Source organism: Chrysochloris asiatica, unplaced genomic scaffold, assembly GCF_000296735.1.
Source record: "Chrysochloris asiatica unplaced genomic scaffold, ChrAsi1.0 scaffold00023, whole genome shotgun sequence".
Taxonomy (NCBI): Eukaryota; Metazoa; Chordata; class Mammalia; order Afrosoricida; family Chrysochloridae; genus Chrysochloris; species Chrysochloris asiatica.
Window position 1 is genome coordinate 100,999 of NW_006408541.1, and position 13,470 is coordinate 114,468.

Consider the following 13,470-nt stretch of genomic DNA (forward strand, 5'->3'; position numbering starts at 1 on the left):
CTAACAACAACAATACATATTCACAAATAAATGTGTAATTTTACTGTGTTTCATTCCAAATACAGTTAAAATCATGAGAGCAATTGGGAGTTCTGTGTTTCCTTTTGCTATTTCATTGACCAAAGTCTAAGAAGTATCCTTATGTATTCAGTGGACACACAGTAGATTATATTCATCAACAAAATAGAGTAAAACATAGTAAAAATAGTTTGAATAATTTAGAAATAATTGGAAAAGAGAAACTGATACTCTTTGGCACTTTGGTATATGTCTACTTTTCTAGAATTGAAATTATGAGAAAAAGTTTGTACTTTTTTCTACCTTTTCCAGTTTCTTTAAGGGAATTTTAAAGCATCTCATTTCAGTTAAAATTCAAGATTTGCAAAGCTTATTAGTTAGCATGCTGATGCTTCCTCTAAAGTTACTACTTACTATCTTCTGTTCTAGAATAGCTTCATTGTACTCATGACAGCTGTCATTGCAGATAAACACACAGATAAACACATATACAGATGGTCCATAGACAGACAAGTCCTGATGTGGTCTCAAAACTAATTCATTGACGTTGACTTATTGCAGCAATAGATTTCCTCATTGATGAGGGATTTAGACCAAGCCTCTTTCAGCCATAAAATACTGTGACTTTCTATGACTCTGATGTTTAAATACTCAAGGTAATACATAGGCAGCTTACACTAGAAATATTTTTGTTTGAAACATTTTGAAACTTTACATGATTATACTTATGTTTTAATTTGGCCAAAGAATTATAAAATATTTTAAATAAAATTTCAGTATTTATTGAAACTTTATCCTTAAGTTCTGCTAAGATTTGAGAATTTGATAATCACATTCTTAGATTTTACATTATGCATGCTATATCTAAAGCAGACACAAATGATAACATCAGCCGTTTCTTTTTTGTGGGACAATATAGGTATAGAGAAAATGAGAGAAACTGATTGTGACACTCTACCAGCAAAATCTGTATCAACTTCTGAGAAACACTCATCACTTGAGTTGAATAGTAACAGTGGAGTTGAAAGTCCAGTGAAGTCACCTGAAAGCAGTGAGAAAAATGTACTGTATACAAGAGAAACTTGCTCACCACATCTCATTTCGGTAAAACATGTATTATTTTCCTTTATCAGTTACATCGGAAGGGAGTAAGTTACATATATTGTTGTTCTTGTGTGGTGCCATTGAGTTGGTTTCAACTCATAGTGGCCTTGTGTACAACATAATGAAATGTTGCTTAATGCTGGGCCATTCTCATCATCATTGTTATGTTTGAGTCCATCTGTTGGGGGTCTTCTTTACCAATAATGATGTCCTTTTCCAGAGACTGGTCCCTCCTGATAACCGCTCTTGCCCTCCTTCCTACTAAGGAACATTCTGGTTGCACTTCTTTCAAAAGAGATACGTTTGCTTTTTCTAGTTTATAGTTAGGTGCTGTCAAGTCAGTCCTGACTTAGAGCTACCTTATGCACAGCAGAAGGAAATGGTGCCTGGCCATTTGTCATTCTCACAATTGTTGCTAAGCTTCAGCTCATTGCTCCTGCCACGGTGCCATTCCATCTTGTTGAAAGTCCTCCTCTTCTTCACTGACCTTCACTTTAAAAAAGGATGGTATGTTCAAAGTATAAGACATGAAGTCTAGCCATCTTGGCTTCTAAGATTCTAAGATCCACCTGATGTCAGTAATGTTATCCCTCTTTCTACATTGTCAACTGAATCTGGCTTGAACCTCTCGGGCAGTTCACTGTTGTATCTGTTTTTTAATTATCTTTAGAAAAATTTTACTTGCATGTGATATTAATACTCTTATTGGTGCTGTTGTTAAGTGCCATCGAGTCAGTTCCAACTCTTAGGGTTTCCAAGTGGCTGGTGAGTTTGAACCACAACCTCGCACTTCAACCTTGTAGTCCAGCCCTTATCCTAAAGCACCAACCACATCAGGACACCATTCTTCTGGTAGTGTGCGGTATATTCAATATTCTTCACTAATACCATAATTCATAGGCCTCAGTTCTTCTTCCAGCCTCTGCAAGCATTATGAGGTGATTGAAAATACTATGGCTTGTATTTGGGCACCTTAGCACTCAAAGTGACATCTTTGGGGTTTTTTTGAGATATAGTTGCCCAATGCAATACATCATCTGATTTCTTGACAACTTCTATCTTTTCTCTATTGATTTTGATGTTGCTTATTGGCCTATTTGTTTCCTTTATGATAAGATATAATCCATGCTGAAGGCTGTATGTAGTCTGATCTTCAGCAAGCAAGTTTATTATCTAATTTGCCTATAATAATCTAATATGCATTGCTTATTTACTTAAGGTGTTGGGTTTGGTCTGGAAATCAGTGGTCAAATATAAGGAGATACAGGTCCCAGCCTCATGGAACACAGTAGATAATTCACAGTACCATGTGGGGAGGAGAGTTCTCTTTTGGGAAACAGTCTACAAATCAAAACAACTACATTTTCTAGATTCAAATAGATTTATTCCTTCAACACCACCAATCAAAGAGTGTAACTTGTAGTTCCTGCATCGGGAGCCCTGGTAGCATAGTGGGTAAACTTTCAGCTGCTTTGGAACCCACCAGCCCCTCTGTGAGAGAAAGATGTGGCAGTCAGTGTCTTTAAAAATGAGCCAATTCCCATTGAGTCGAATTTTGACTCTTACCCTGTAGGTTTCCAAGGCTGTAATTTGTATGGAAGTAGACTGCCACATCTTTCTCTCACAGAGGGGCTGGTGGGTTTGAATCCTATAGCCTTGGGTTAGCAGTCGAGAGCGTAACTACTGTGCCACCAGAGCACCTTCTGTAAAAACAGCACTCAGGAAATCCTGTGGGGTTGTTCTAGTCTCCCCTTTATAGTTGTTAAGTGCCGCTGAGTTGATTCTGACTCTTAGTATAGGGTTTATGGGAGCCACTGGTGGATTTGAACCACCGACTTTGCAGTTAGCAGTTCAGTTTTATTCTACAGCGCCACACCAGGACTGAAATGAGAAATTAAAGAGGAATTGCATTCATGATTTTTAAAAATTTTCAAGATCTATCTTGAAGTATACACGTACAAGGAAGACCAGTTAATACCACTATCACTCAAATTTATGTAAACACTAAAGGCAGTTTTGATTAAATTGATCAAAACATAAATAGCATCGAGATGCATGGATAATTCCTGGTGACTGGAATAAAACTGTTGGAAACAAAAAGGGTCAGTAGTTGGAAATTCTGGCCTTGTTGTTAGAAATGATGCTAGGGGGTCTTGTGATAAATTTTGCAAGACCAATGACAGCCACTGCAAAACTTTTTAAAACAACATGAAAGATGACTATACACATGGACCTCACCAGACAGAATATACAGAAATCATAATATCATCAGCCAGAACAAGGCCAAGAGAAAAGTGTAGAACAGGACACCAATTGCTCATAATGCAAGTTCAGGCTGAAGAAAATCAAAACAAGTCCACAAGAGCCAAAATATGACCTTGAACATAGCTGACCTGAATTTAGAGGTCATTCATTCCAAGAACAGATTTGATGAATTAGACACTAATGACAAGATGAGAAGAATTATGGGATGACATCAAGAACATCTTTAAGGAGTCAAGAAGGAAGGAAAAGATCAAAATGGATGTCAAAAGCAGTCAAAAGCAGACTGTGAAACATGTTCTCCAACGTAGAGATGCTAAAGCAAATGGAAGAGGTACAAGAGCTGAAGCGTTTAAAGATCTGGATTTAGAAACTCAAAAGGGAAAAACACGTTCAGCATTTCTTAAACTGAAAGAATTGGAGAAAAAACAATATCGAAGAGGTCTATAGGCAAGATATTGAATGATGCAGAAAGCATCAAAAAAAGATGGAAGGAATACAGAGTCACTGTACCAAAAAGAATTGGTCAGTGTTCAATCTTTTCAAGAGGTAGCATATGATCAAGAGTCAGTGGTACTGAAGTGTAGTCCAAGGTACACTGAAGGCATTGGCAAAGAAGGTGATGGACTGTAAATTGAAATCTTTCAACAAACTGATGTGGCACTGGAGGCACTCTTTCTCCTATGCCAAGAAATGGAAGACAGCTACCTGGCCAACTGATTAAAATAGATCAATATTTATGCCCATTCCAAAGAGAGGTGACCCAATGGAAGGCACAGATCATCGGACAATTAACATTAATATCACACACTAATATCACACACAAGTAACATTTTGCTAAAGGTATTTTAAAAGCAGATGCAGCATTACATCGGCAGGGAACTTCCAGAGGTTCAAGCCAGATTGAAGTGAGGATGTATATAATGAGGGCTGTCAGATGGATTTTGGCTGAAAGCAGAGGATAGTAGAAAGATTACTACCTGTCCTTTCACTGACTATTCAAAGACTTTAAATTGTGTGGATCATGACAAGCTATGGAGAACACTGCAGAGAATGAGTATTCTGGAACACTTAATTGTGCTCATGAGGAACCTGTACATAGATCAAGAAGCAGTCATTCAAACAGAGCAAGGGGGACACTGAATAGTTTAAAATCAGGAAAGGTGTGCTTATCCTTTCTTCATACTTATTCAAACTGTATGCTGAGCAAATAATCTGAGAAGCTGGATTATAAGAAGAAAATAGCACAGGTATTGGAGAGAAGACTCATTATTAACAACGTGTAATATGCAGATGATACAACCTTACTTGCTGAAAGTGAAGAGGACTTAAAATACTTGCTGATGAAGATCAAAGCATGGACTTCACCTCAATGTAAAGAAAACCAAAAAATCCTCACCACTGGACCAATAGATCACATCTTGATAACTGCAAAGAATATTGAAGTTGTCAAATACTTTATTTTTCTTGGATCCACTATTTAACACTCATGGAAACAACAGTGAAGAAATCAAACACTAGGCACCTCTGTTGCACAAGACCTCTTTATAGTGTACAAGAGCAAACAGGTGCTCCTGATCCAAGCGATACTATTTTCAAAAGCCTCATATGCATGTGAAAGCTGGACAGTGAATAAGGGAGACCATAGAAGAATTGATGCATTTGAGCTATTGTGTTGGAGGAGAATATTGAAAGTACCACGGACAGCCAAAAGAACCAACATATCTGTATTGGAAGAAGTACAGCCAGAGTGCGCCTTTAGAAGCCAGGATGATGAAATTTTGTCTCATCAGAAGGGACCAGTCTCTAGAAAAGAACATCATGATTGATAAAGTGGAGCGTCTGTGAAAAAGAGGAAGACCCCCAATGAGATGGATTGGCACAGTGGCCGCAGCACTTGACTCAAATGACAACAATTGTGGGCGTGGTGCAGGACTGGGCAGCATTTCTTGCTGTTGTTAAGAGTGGGTGCTGACTCGACACCGTATGTCTCAATTTTTATTAAGAAATTTAAAACAAGTAGTAAGGAGCTCTGGTAGCGTAGCGGTTACAAATTGGGCTGTGAACCTCAGGGACAGCAGTTCGAAACTACCAGCTGCCCAGCGGGAGAAAGATGAGGCTTTCTGCTCGCTCTCGTAAAGGTTTACAGCCTCAGAAACCCTGTACAGGGTCGCTATGAGTTGGAACCGACTCCACGGCAAGTTAAATGATGAGTAGAAAGATAAACAAAGTTAGTATGTTTTAAAAGAAATCCTGTTTTATGTATCAAGCTGTATGTATCCTTTTTTTTTTTTCAAAATTTCTTTTAGTAAACATATGCTCAACAAAGCATACACCTATTCAGTACTTTTTACATACACAGTTCAGGGACAGTAGTTGCATAATTCATATTGTATCACCATTCTCACTATCTCTACCCATATTGTTTCACCACTGTTAATTTTTATTCTTTTTGTACCCCCATCTTAAAATTGTTAATGTGCCTTGGAGTCAGTTCCAACTCATAGTGACCCTGTACAGGGTTTCTGAGGCTATAAATATTTACGAGAGCAGAAAGCCTCATCTTTCTCCTACGGAACAGCTGGTAGATTCGAATTGCTGACTGTGAGATTCGCAGCCCGATTCATAACCACTATGCTACCAGAGCTCCTAAAATACATCTTAAAATCTATAACCAAAAAAACCAAACACATTGTTGTCAATTCCAATTTACAGCAACCCTGTAGATTTGCAGATTGGGAATCCAAATACAATGTGGCAGTTCTCCTCTGTGCTATAGGATTACTGTAAATTGGAATTAACAGCATTGAGTTTTTATTTATTTTTAAGCACATTTGTATCACAACTCTAAAAGCACTGGTCCAGCCAACCTTGAATCAAGCATGCTTTCTAGGCCTAGAGGAATTTAAAGTTCTTCTATTCTTTTAATCCAGCAGTTTCACAAAAAAATATTTTTAAAGCAAAAATGATATAAAACCCCAATGACTATTTACAACAGAGGTTGGGAGCTAAACCCTAACCTCCCTCCAGCAGTTACCCCAGGCACTTCTGGGTGATCCCATTTATACAGACCACAGTTTGAAAACCAGCTTCCCAGGTGACTCATCCCATGGTCCTTTGTCAGTATTGCCCTATCAGCCTCAATTTCCCTTCCTCTTCTAAACCTTTAGCATCCCACCTTTCAGTTCTCCACATGCCTTCTTTGATGCTGCTTTGTACTAAATTGAATTGGAATGTTAGTCATCCACAGAACACTCACAAGTGAACCAGGCATTCAGTAGCAGGTATGATTCCAGGTTGGGCCAGTCTCATAGATATAAAGTTATGTCTCCCTGAGTATCAGCATCGGTGATATTGATACCCTTTTTTGGGAGGTGGGGGGGGGGTGCATTCTCTAAATGTTTCTTATACATTTGTATAGGAGTTCATGATATATATTCTGGATGTTAATTGCATTCTTTGCTATATACAGTGCAAAAATTATTTTTTCAGTGTGTCTTCAACTTACATAGAAACTTCTTACACACAGTAAAAGATAAGATTAATGAAATTCACCAGTCTTTTGGGTTAAGAGCCCCCCTTCCTTAAAAACTATTGCTGTAGAAATGATTTTAACGTTAAAGTTTTTCAATCCTGGGACAGTTTTGCATATGGGGAGCAAATTAGTGCAGCAGTAAACCTGGACCATCCCTTCTGCCATCATTTTGAATGCTAACTTAGTGCTATGGCTTGGGGTCCACATGAGCAGGCTGTGAGAGCCTGAGCTGAGGTCACAGTGCTGTCATTGGCCAAGTTCTGTACTCATCAGCCATTTCATCTACGCTCACTTGTTCTTATGAGTCAAAACTCCCTGGGCCTTTTACCTACTCATAGAAAATTTTAAATCGGCATATCTAAAGTGAGGCTTGACATTTCCCATTATTGATGTGGAACCTTATTAACCATAAATATGCCTCTTACCAGTTTTTGGTCTTTTTTCCCCCATAAATTGTGTCATATTGTCAAAGAAAATGATATGCACCTCCTATTAGATTAAGTTCTGTGTATTTGATAGGTTTATTTTTTCCTGTTATTTTAAAAAGAGAAGAAAAGATTAGATGGTATTTGTATTTTTTACATTTTGATTGCACAGAAATACAACTGATTTTTATTATGTCCAATATAAATTCTTTCATAATTGAGTGCCTAGATTACCTTAGAATTTCTATATAGATAATCCTTATCAATTGTTAACAGGCTAGTTTTTGTATTTTGGGTTCCAGTCCTTAAGCTTTTTATTGTGTTGTTGAAGTGGCTATGACCTTAGTTTCATAGAAGTCATTCTCACATTGAGAGTTCTCGGTAGATGAATTATTAATGTTCTAGGTGTCTAAGGGCTTTTGCTTCTCTTCATTACTTCCTCAAAATGTTAGTAGTTTTCACTGATGTTTAACTTTTTTTTATCCTTTAGGTGATTTTCTGACTTGCTTTGATTAGCTCTGTATCTCTTTCATTCACAGCCCAGCTATACTCCAGCAACTAGTAATAATACTGTTGTGAATAGAAAATCTATGGAAGTTCCACAAGAAATGCAGAATTCCAGCAGTTATAATCTGGAACAAGAGTTTCTAGAAAGTGAACTTCTAAATATCATTGGAAGCCATATACAAAGAAAGAAAGATGTAAGTATGATTCTATAGGTATCATACTTTCCTTAAACTAAGATAGTTCTTGTAAGATTATTGGTCTTCAGTAGTTGTCCATTGTTATTACAAAACAAAACAATAACATTAGTGCCATCAGGTTGGTTCCAGCTCTTATTAACCCTGTATAGGGTGTCCGAGGGGCAGCTGGTGGGTTTGTGGTTTGTAGTCCACTTTGCTGATCCTTCAGCACCACACCAGAAGTTGCTGAACCAATGACATACTTTAAAATAGGCTTTTTTGTTTCATGATTATATAGGAATTTGGTTGAGCTTCTTGCCACTATAAAAGTTAATTTCAACATGAATATTCATCTATAAACTACAGAACATCAAGGCAGACGTTTCTAGCTGGGGGAGGGCTTGGGTGTGAGTAGTCATAGTTTGTATACACAAGTGGAGAGAGCAAAGAAAGAAAAGGAAGGGTGTGCATATGCATTTTCACGAAATAGAAAGCCAGCTCATTTGATGAGAGTGGCAGAGCCCATGCGATGAGACAGTGACTGACAAATAGGGGAGAGAGGAACCATTAGAAAGAGCCAGTACAAAAGCAGTGCTGTAACTGTGGGATGAGGTTAGACATAACAATTCTGGTTTAGTATGGAGGAAGGGAGAGAAACAAGACAGTCTGAACAAACACTTGGTGTTAAGTGCCATCGAGTCGGTTCTGACCCATAGTGACCCTGTATAGGGTTTCTGAGGAGCAGCTGGTGAGCTTGAACCACCGACCTTGCAGTTTGGCGCATTAACCTACAGCACCACAACAGGACTCCTTGCTTTAGCGTAATTCTAAGAGTAGCTACACTGATTCCTTTGTACTTTCTAATATATGTATTTCAGTTATATGAAAGCTGTTCAACTCCAATATCCATGACGAGTGAAAGAAGAGAGCCTTGTGACACTGCTCACGTATCATCAGGTTTGTAGTTCTAGGCTTGTTTTCAAATGACTGCTTACTGAAATACTATGGCAGCATTTTATGCCAGGGATGAACTCCAAAGATAGTCCAAGTTATAATATACCATTATTGATTAGCTTAATTTCTAAATGAAAATTAGGTAGAATTAAAGGTACAGTTGCCTAAAATGTAATGCAAGTAACAAACGAAAGCTTTTTATACAAGCAAGAACACATTGGGTATTTTTCGTCACTATTGTTAATTACTTTTAATCATTCCTAAGGCCCTACTTGGCATCCTAATCGCAAAGGAATGTACATAGAAGATGATGTAAGTAATTCCGATGAAGTAGAAACGGACGAGGAAGAAGAAAGAAGAGTAAATTTGTTTCCTAAAAAACGGTCCAAATTAGAAGATGCAGATCCTCACACCTGTACAAGTAGGTAGATCAGATGCCTGTACCAAAGACACAGCCATTTGGATGGTGGTTTCTTACGTTATAAATGACCCTACCCACAAGACGGATTCCCTGTGAAAACTGCTTTATCTATCAAAATTTACGGTTAAATTGCTATCCTATAGATGACATTGTGTTAGTATGGAAGCATTTTACAGATTTCATTATTAAATGAGTACTGGTACTGTTGTATTGTTAAGTGCTGTCAAGTTGGTTCCAATTGATAGTGACTCTGTATAGCGCTTCCAAGGCTTGATCAATCTTAAAGGAAGTAGAAAGACTCCGTGCATAACCTATTTATAGATCTTTTTATCACTTTATACATCTTAATAGAGTATACATTTACTGATAGATAATTTATCAGTTATAAGGTGAAAACATTTAAAAACAAAAAATCAGAATATAACTATATAATAACTGAAATTTAAAGATATGAATAAAGTCTATTTTTTATTTCAAAATCCCTAAATTGTAACTGTTGATAGGTGCCCTTCAGTTGGTTCCAGCTCCTAGTTACAGAGGGAAACACTGCCCAGTCTGCACCGTCAGACTGGTAGTTTGAGCCCATTGTTTAGATTATAAGTAAATACATAATTTAATTTTAGCTGATGGTCTTCATTTTGTAGTGTCTGAAAGTATATCTACGTTTTCAGCATATGAGTGTTCTGTTCCTTGGGGGAACTATGAAACTGAGCAACCATATGTACAGATGATGTGTGAGAAACTTCATAAACAATACAGGAGGAATATCCAAGTAAGTGATCATTCTTTAAATTATGATTGAAACGCCAATGTTTTCATGCTTTTTGATAAACTTAAACCCCTCTCACTTTGTTCTGCGTTAGAACAATTTAAAACTGTGTTTCATGGTTTCTCCCTTCTCCTTTTACTCTCACGTGCCTGTATTAAGGGAATAGAGAGTTCTTTTAAGCCCCTTAAGTTAAGAAAAGAGGCCATCAACCCCATTTATTTTAAAACGTTCTACATACTTAATATTTCAAGTGTGACTTAGGCAGGTTTCTAGGTGCTGCGGGGTGGAGTGTCCTTACACGGCCAGCTCAGCAGCATATCAGCTCTCAGTGGACTTAGCCAATAGCAAAACAATAACAACTTTTTTTAGTCATTTACAATTTATAGAAGAAAAGTTGCTCTTAATCATTTTTAGTTGCTCATATATTGTTTTCAAATGTAAAACTTACAATTTTTCCAGACTCACTACAAAAGGGTAGATCATTTCACAAAGCAGTCTTGGAAATCAGTTGAACAACATATGACAACAATGAACCATCAGATTCAAGAGTACAGGTCTGTAATAAAAATTTCCCCTGACAACTTGTGAATAGTATCATTTTAAAAATGAATTTCATTTTACTTTTTAATAGGAATGAAAAACTTGATAAATTCCAATTCACCATCATACAGGAGCTGGAGAATTTTGAAAGAGAGTCACAGTCTCTAAAAGTTTTGGAGAAGGAATTCATGGTTTGTGCTCTTTTTAAAAATAATTTTAACCTTTGTTTTTCAGAATTACTGTGTGCCATCAAGTTGTTTCTGAGAGCAGCAGGAGGTTTTAAACTGCTGGCCTTGCAGTTCCCACACCAGGGCTCATTTAGGAACTACACAATAGGAAAACTTACCCTCTGTTTATCTCACCCTAAAAAATTTTTGGTTTTTAATGGACCTAACAAGCTCTGGTAGCGTAGTGGTTGGGCTGCTAACCTCAAGGTCCACAGTTCGAAAGATGAGGCTTTTTGTTCCTGTAAAGATTTACAGCCTCGGAAACCCTGGGCAGGGTCACTATGAGTCGGAACCGACTCCACGGCACATAACAACAAGATGCTGCTAATGATGAAAAGGGAGAAATTCAAATACACTTTAGCATCTAGAAATTCTTAGCACGGAGCCTTTTATTTACCTTTTAAATACTAGAGCTACAGTAAATTCCACTGTCAGGTCAAAGTGTAACCGCTTTTTTTATATGTCAAAATAGGGATTTTGGGAAAAGATATTTCAGAAGTTCATTGATTATCAGAAAAGTGAACAGCAGAGGTGAGTATAACGTTCTTAATGACTGAAATAGCTTGTTTAAAAATCTGAGTGTGTATTATTTGAATGTTGGTCTGTTGGAAAAGTGGTGCATTTAAAATGATCTAAGCAGTATGATAGCACTTACAATGAATACATAGCTCACCGTCTTTGTTTGGTTTGTTAGGCTTCACCTTTTGAGAAGCTCCTATGATAAGAATGTCCTCCACAACACTAAGCATGATGAAAGTATTTTTACATCTGAGGTACAGCGATTTAATATGCAGCCTTTCTTAGTTATTCTAACTCAATCTGTATAAACCTTCATGGTGGAAATATATTTACTTCTTTCCAGATGTGCGCGATTTAATATGCAGCCTTTCTTAGTTATTCTAACTCAATCTGTATAAACCTTCATGGTGGAAATATATTTACTTCTTTCCAGATGTGCTCGATGAAAGAAAACACAAGAAGACTCCAAGAACAGCTTCTTAATGAAATGGTACATGATGATCATGTTCTTATGTCAAGTCATTGTGTTGTATTAAGTTGTAAATGTAAAAAGGAGCAGGAAGAATTGGGCTAAACCACCTGCCTGCCTTTGGGGTTTTGTCAAAGAGGGCAGGCATTTTCATGTCTACCCTAGTGCTCATCTGTGTCAGTACATAGGGTATATGTTAATACACATACTCAACTTTCATACAGGCTGAAATAGTGAGGTGGTCTGGATAGTGCAAGTAAGCTAACTGATTGATGAATTCTGTCAGTAGCTAGAGCTCCATGCACATCCTGCCCAGGGAGAATTGGGCAGACTGAGCACAATACAAAGGGTTGTTTTAAAATGAATCCCTTCATAACAACTTGGTTTCTTCCTTCTATTGTATGTGGTAAACTTTTTATGATAATGTAAAATCTAATTGTGATTTTTGGTGTTTTTTTTTTTACCATAGCAAGAAGAGGAGCTTCGTAAAGTCCGTAGAGGACTGGAGTCATTATTAACATCTGATGAAACTTAGTTGCCAACAGCTTGTTTTGTTTCATCTGCTCATCCTTTTCTGTGTACAACTGAGGAAAAGGCAGAGCAGCACTGAAAAGAGAAAAATGTACATGTCAGCTGGACATGTGTGTTCTTAGTAGATATCTTATTGAGCAGAACAAATACTAGATAGATCTACACTTGTTTTAGTTGGAATTATTCATATTTGCATTATGAAAATGTTTCTGAGTCATGACAGAACTAATTACTTCATTCATAAATCTTTTTGCATAGTTAAGAATACATTAATTTAAAATGTTTACTTGAGTGATATAGATCAGTATTTGATATAGATCAGTATTTTTAGCATACTGTTAACGATTTATTTATTCAATTATGACTCCAGTGTCTTAGAAGGCACTAAGTAGCCTAAAATAGTATATACTGACTGCCTAAGTATTATAATCCTAGATACAAGTCTTAATTAAGCAGGCTGTTTTTGTTTTGATACAATTTTTTGCTAGGTTAAGTTGAAATAAATGCTTATGTCACTTGAATAAATATTATAAAATTTGGTGACAGTTGGGTCAAATGAACTATCCGTCTCCAATCAAATATCTAACGTATAATAATAATAACCAGGCTTCACTATCAGTTGCCTCATAATGGCAGTAGAATATCTGATTCAATATCTGATTCATACAAGCATCTAAATAAGGAGTTGGGCTGCTAACCTCAAAGTCAGCAGTTTGGATGTAACTACCAGCGTTCCACGGGAGAAAGATGAGGCTTTTTACTCCTGTAAAGATTTACAGCCTTGGAAACCCTATACAGGGTCGCTATGAGTCGGAACAGACTCCACCGCATAGAACCAGTAACTTCGTAGTCAAGATAAGCAAAAAGCAAACCTCCTTCATGTTTTAGTTGTGGTTGTTAAGCGCCATTGAGACTGTTCCAACCCATAGGTTTCCTAGGAGCAGCTGGTGAGCTTGACCCGGCGGCCTTGCAGTCCAGTGCATTAACCTGCAGTGCCACACCAGGACTCCTCA

The 13,470-nt window shown here is 37.3% G+C and overlaps 1 protein-coding gene across 1 annotated transcript in view; it reads left to right on the forward strand.

Moving 5' to 3' along the window:
* The window catches only part of SYCP2 (synaptonemal complex protein 2), a 96,030-nt gene that overhangs the window by 81,460 nt on the left and 1,100 nt on the right, over positions 1-13,470 (forward strand). The window contains exons 33-40 of the mRNA XM_006839299.1: positions 980-1,122; positions 7,884-8,049; positions 9,247-9,380; positions 10,631-10,725; positions 10,803-10,902; positions 11,411-11,469; positions 11,633-11,711; positions 11,891-11,947. Coding sequence (XP_006839362.1) covers positions 980-1,122; positions 7,884-8,049; positions 9,247-9,380; positions 10,631-10,725; positions 10,803-10,902; positions 11,411-11,469; positions 11,633-11,711; positions 11,891-11,947 — 833 coding nt within the window. The remainder of the gene's footprint in view (positions 1-979; positions 1,123-7,883; positions 8,050-9,246; positions 9,381-10,630; positions 10,726-10,802; positions 10,903-11,410; positions 11,470-11,632; positions 11,712-11,890; positions 11,948-13,470) is intronic.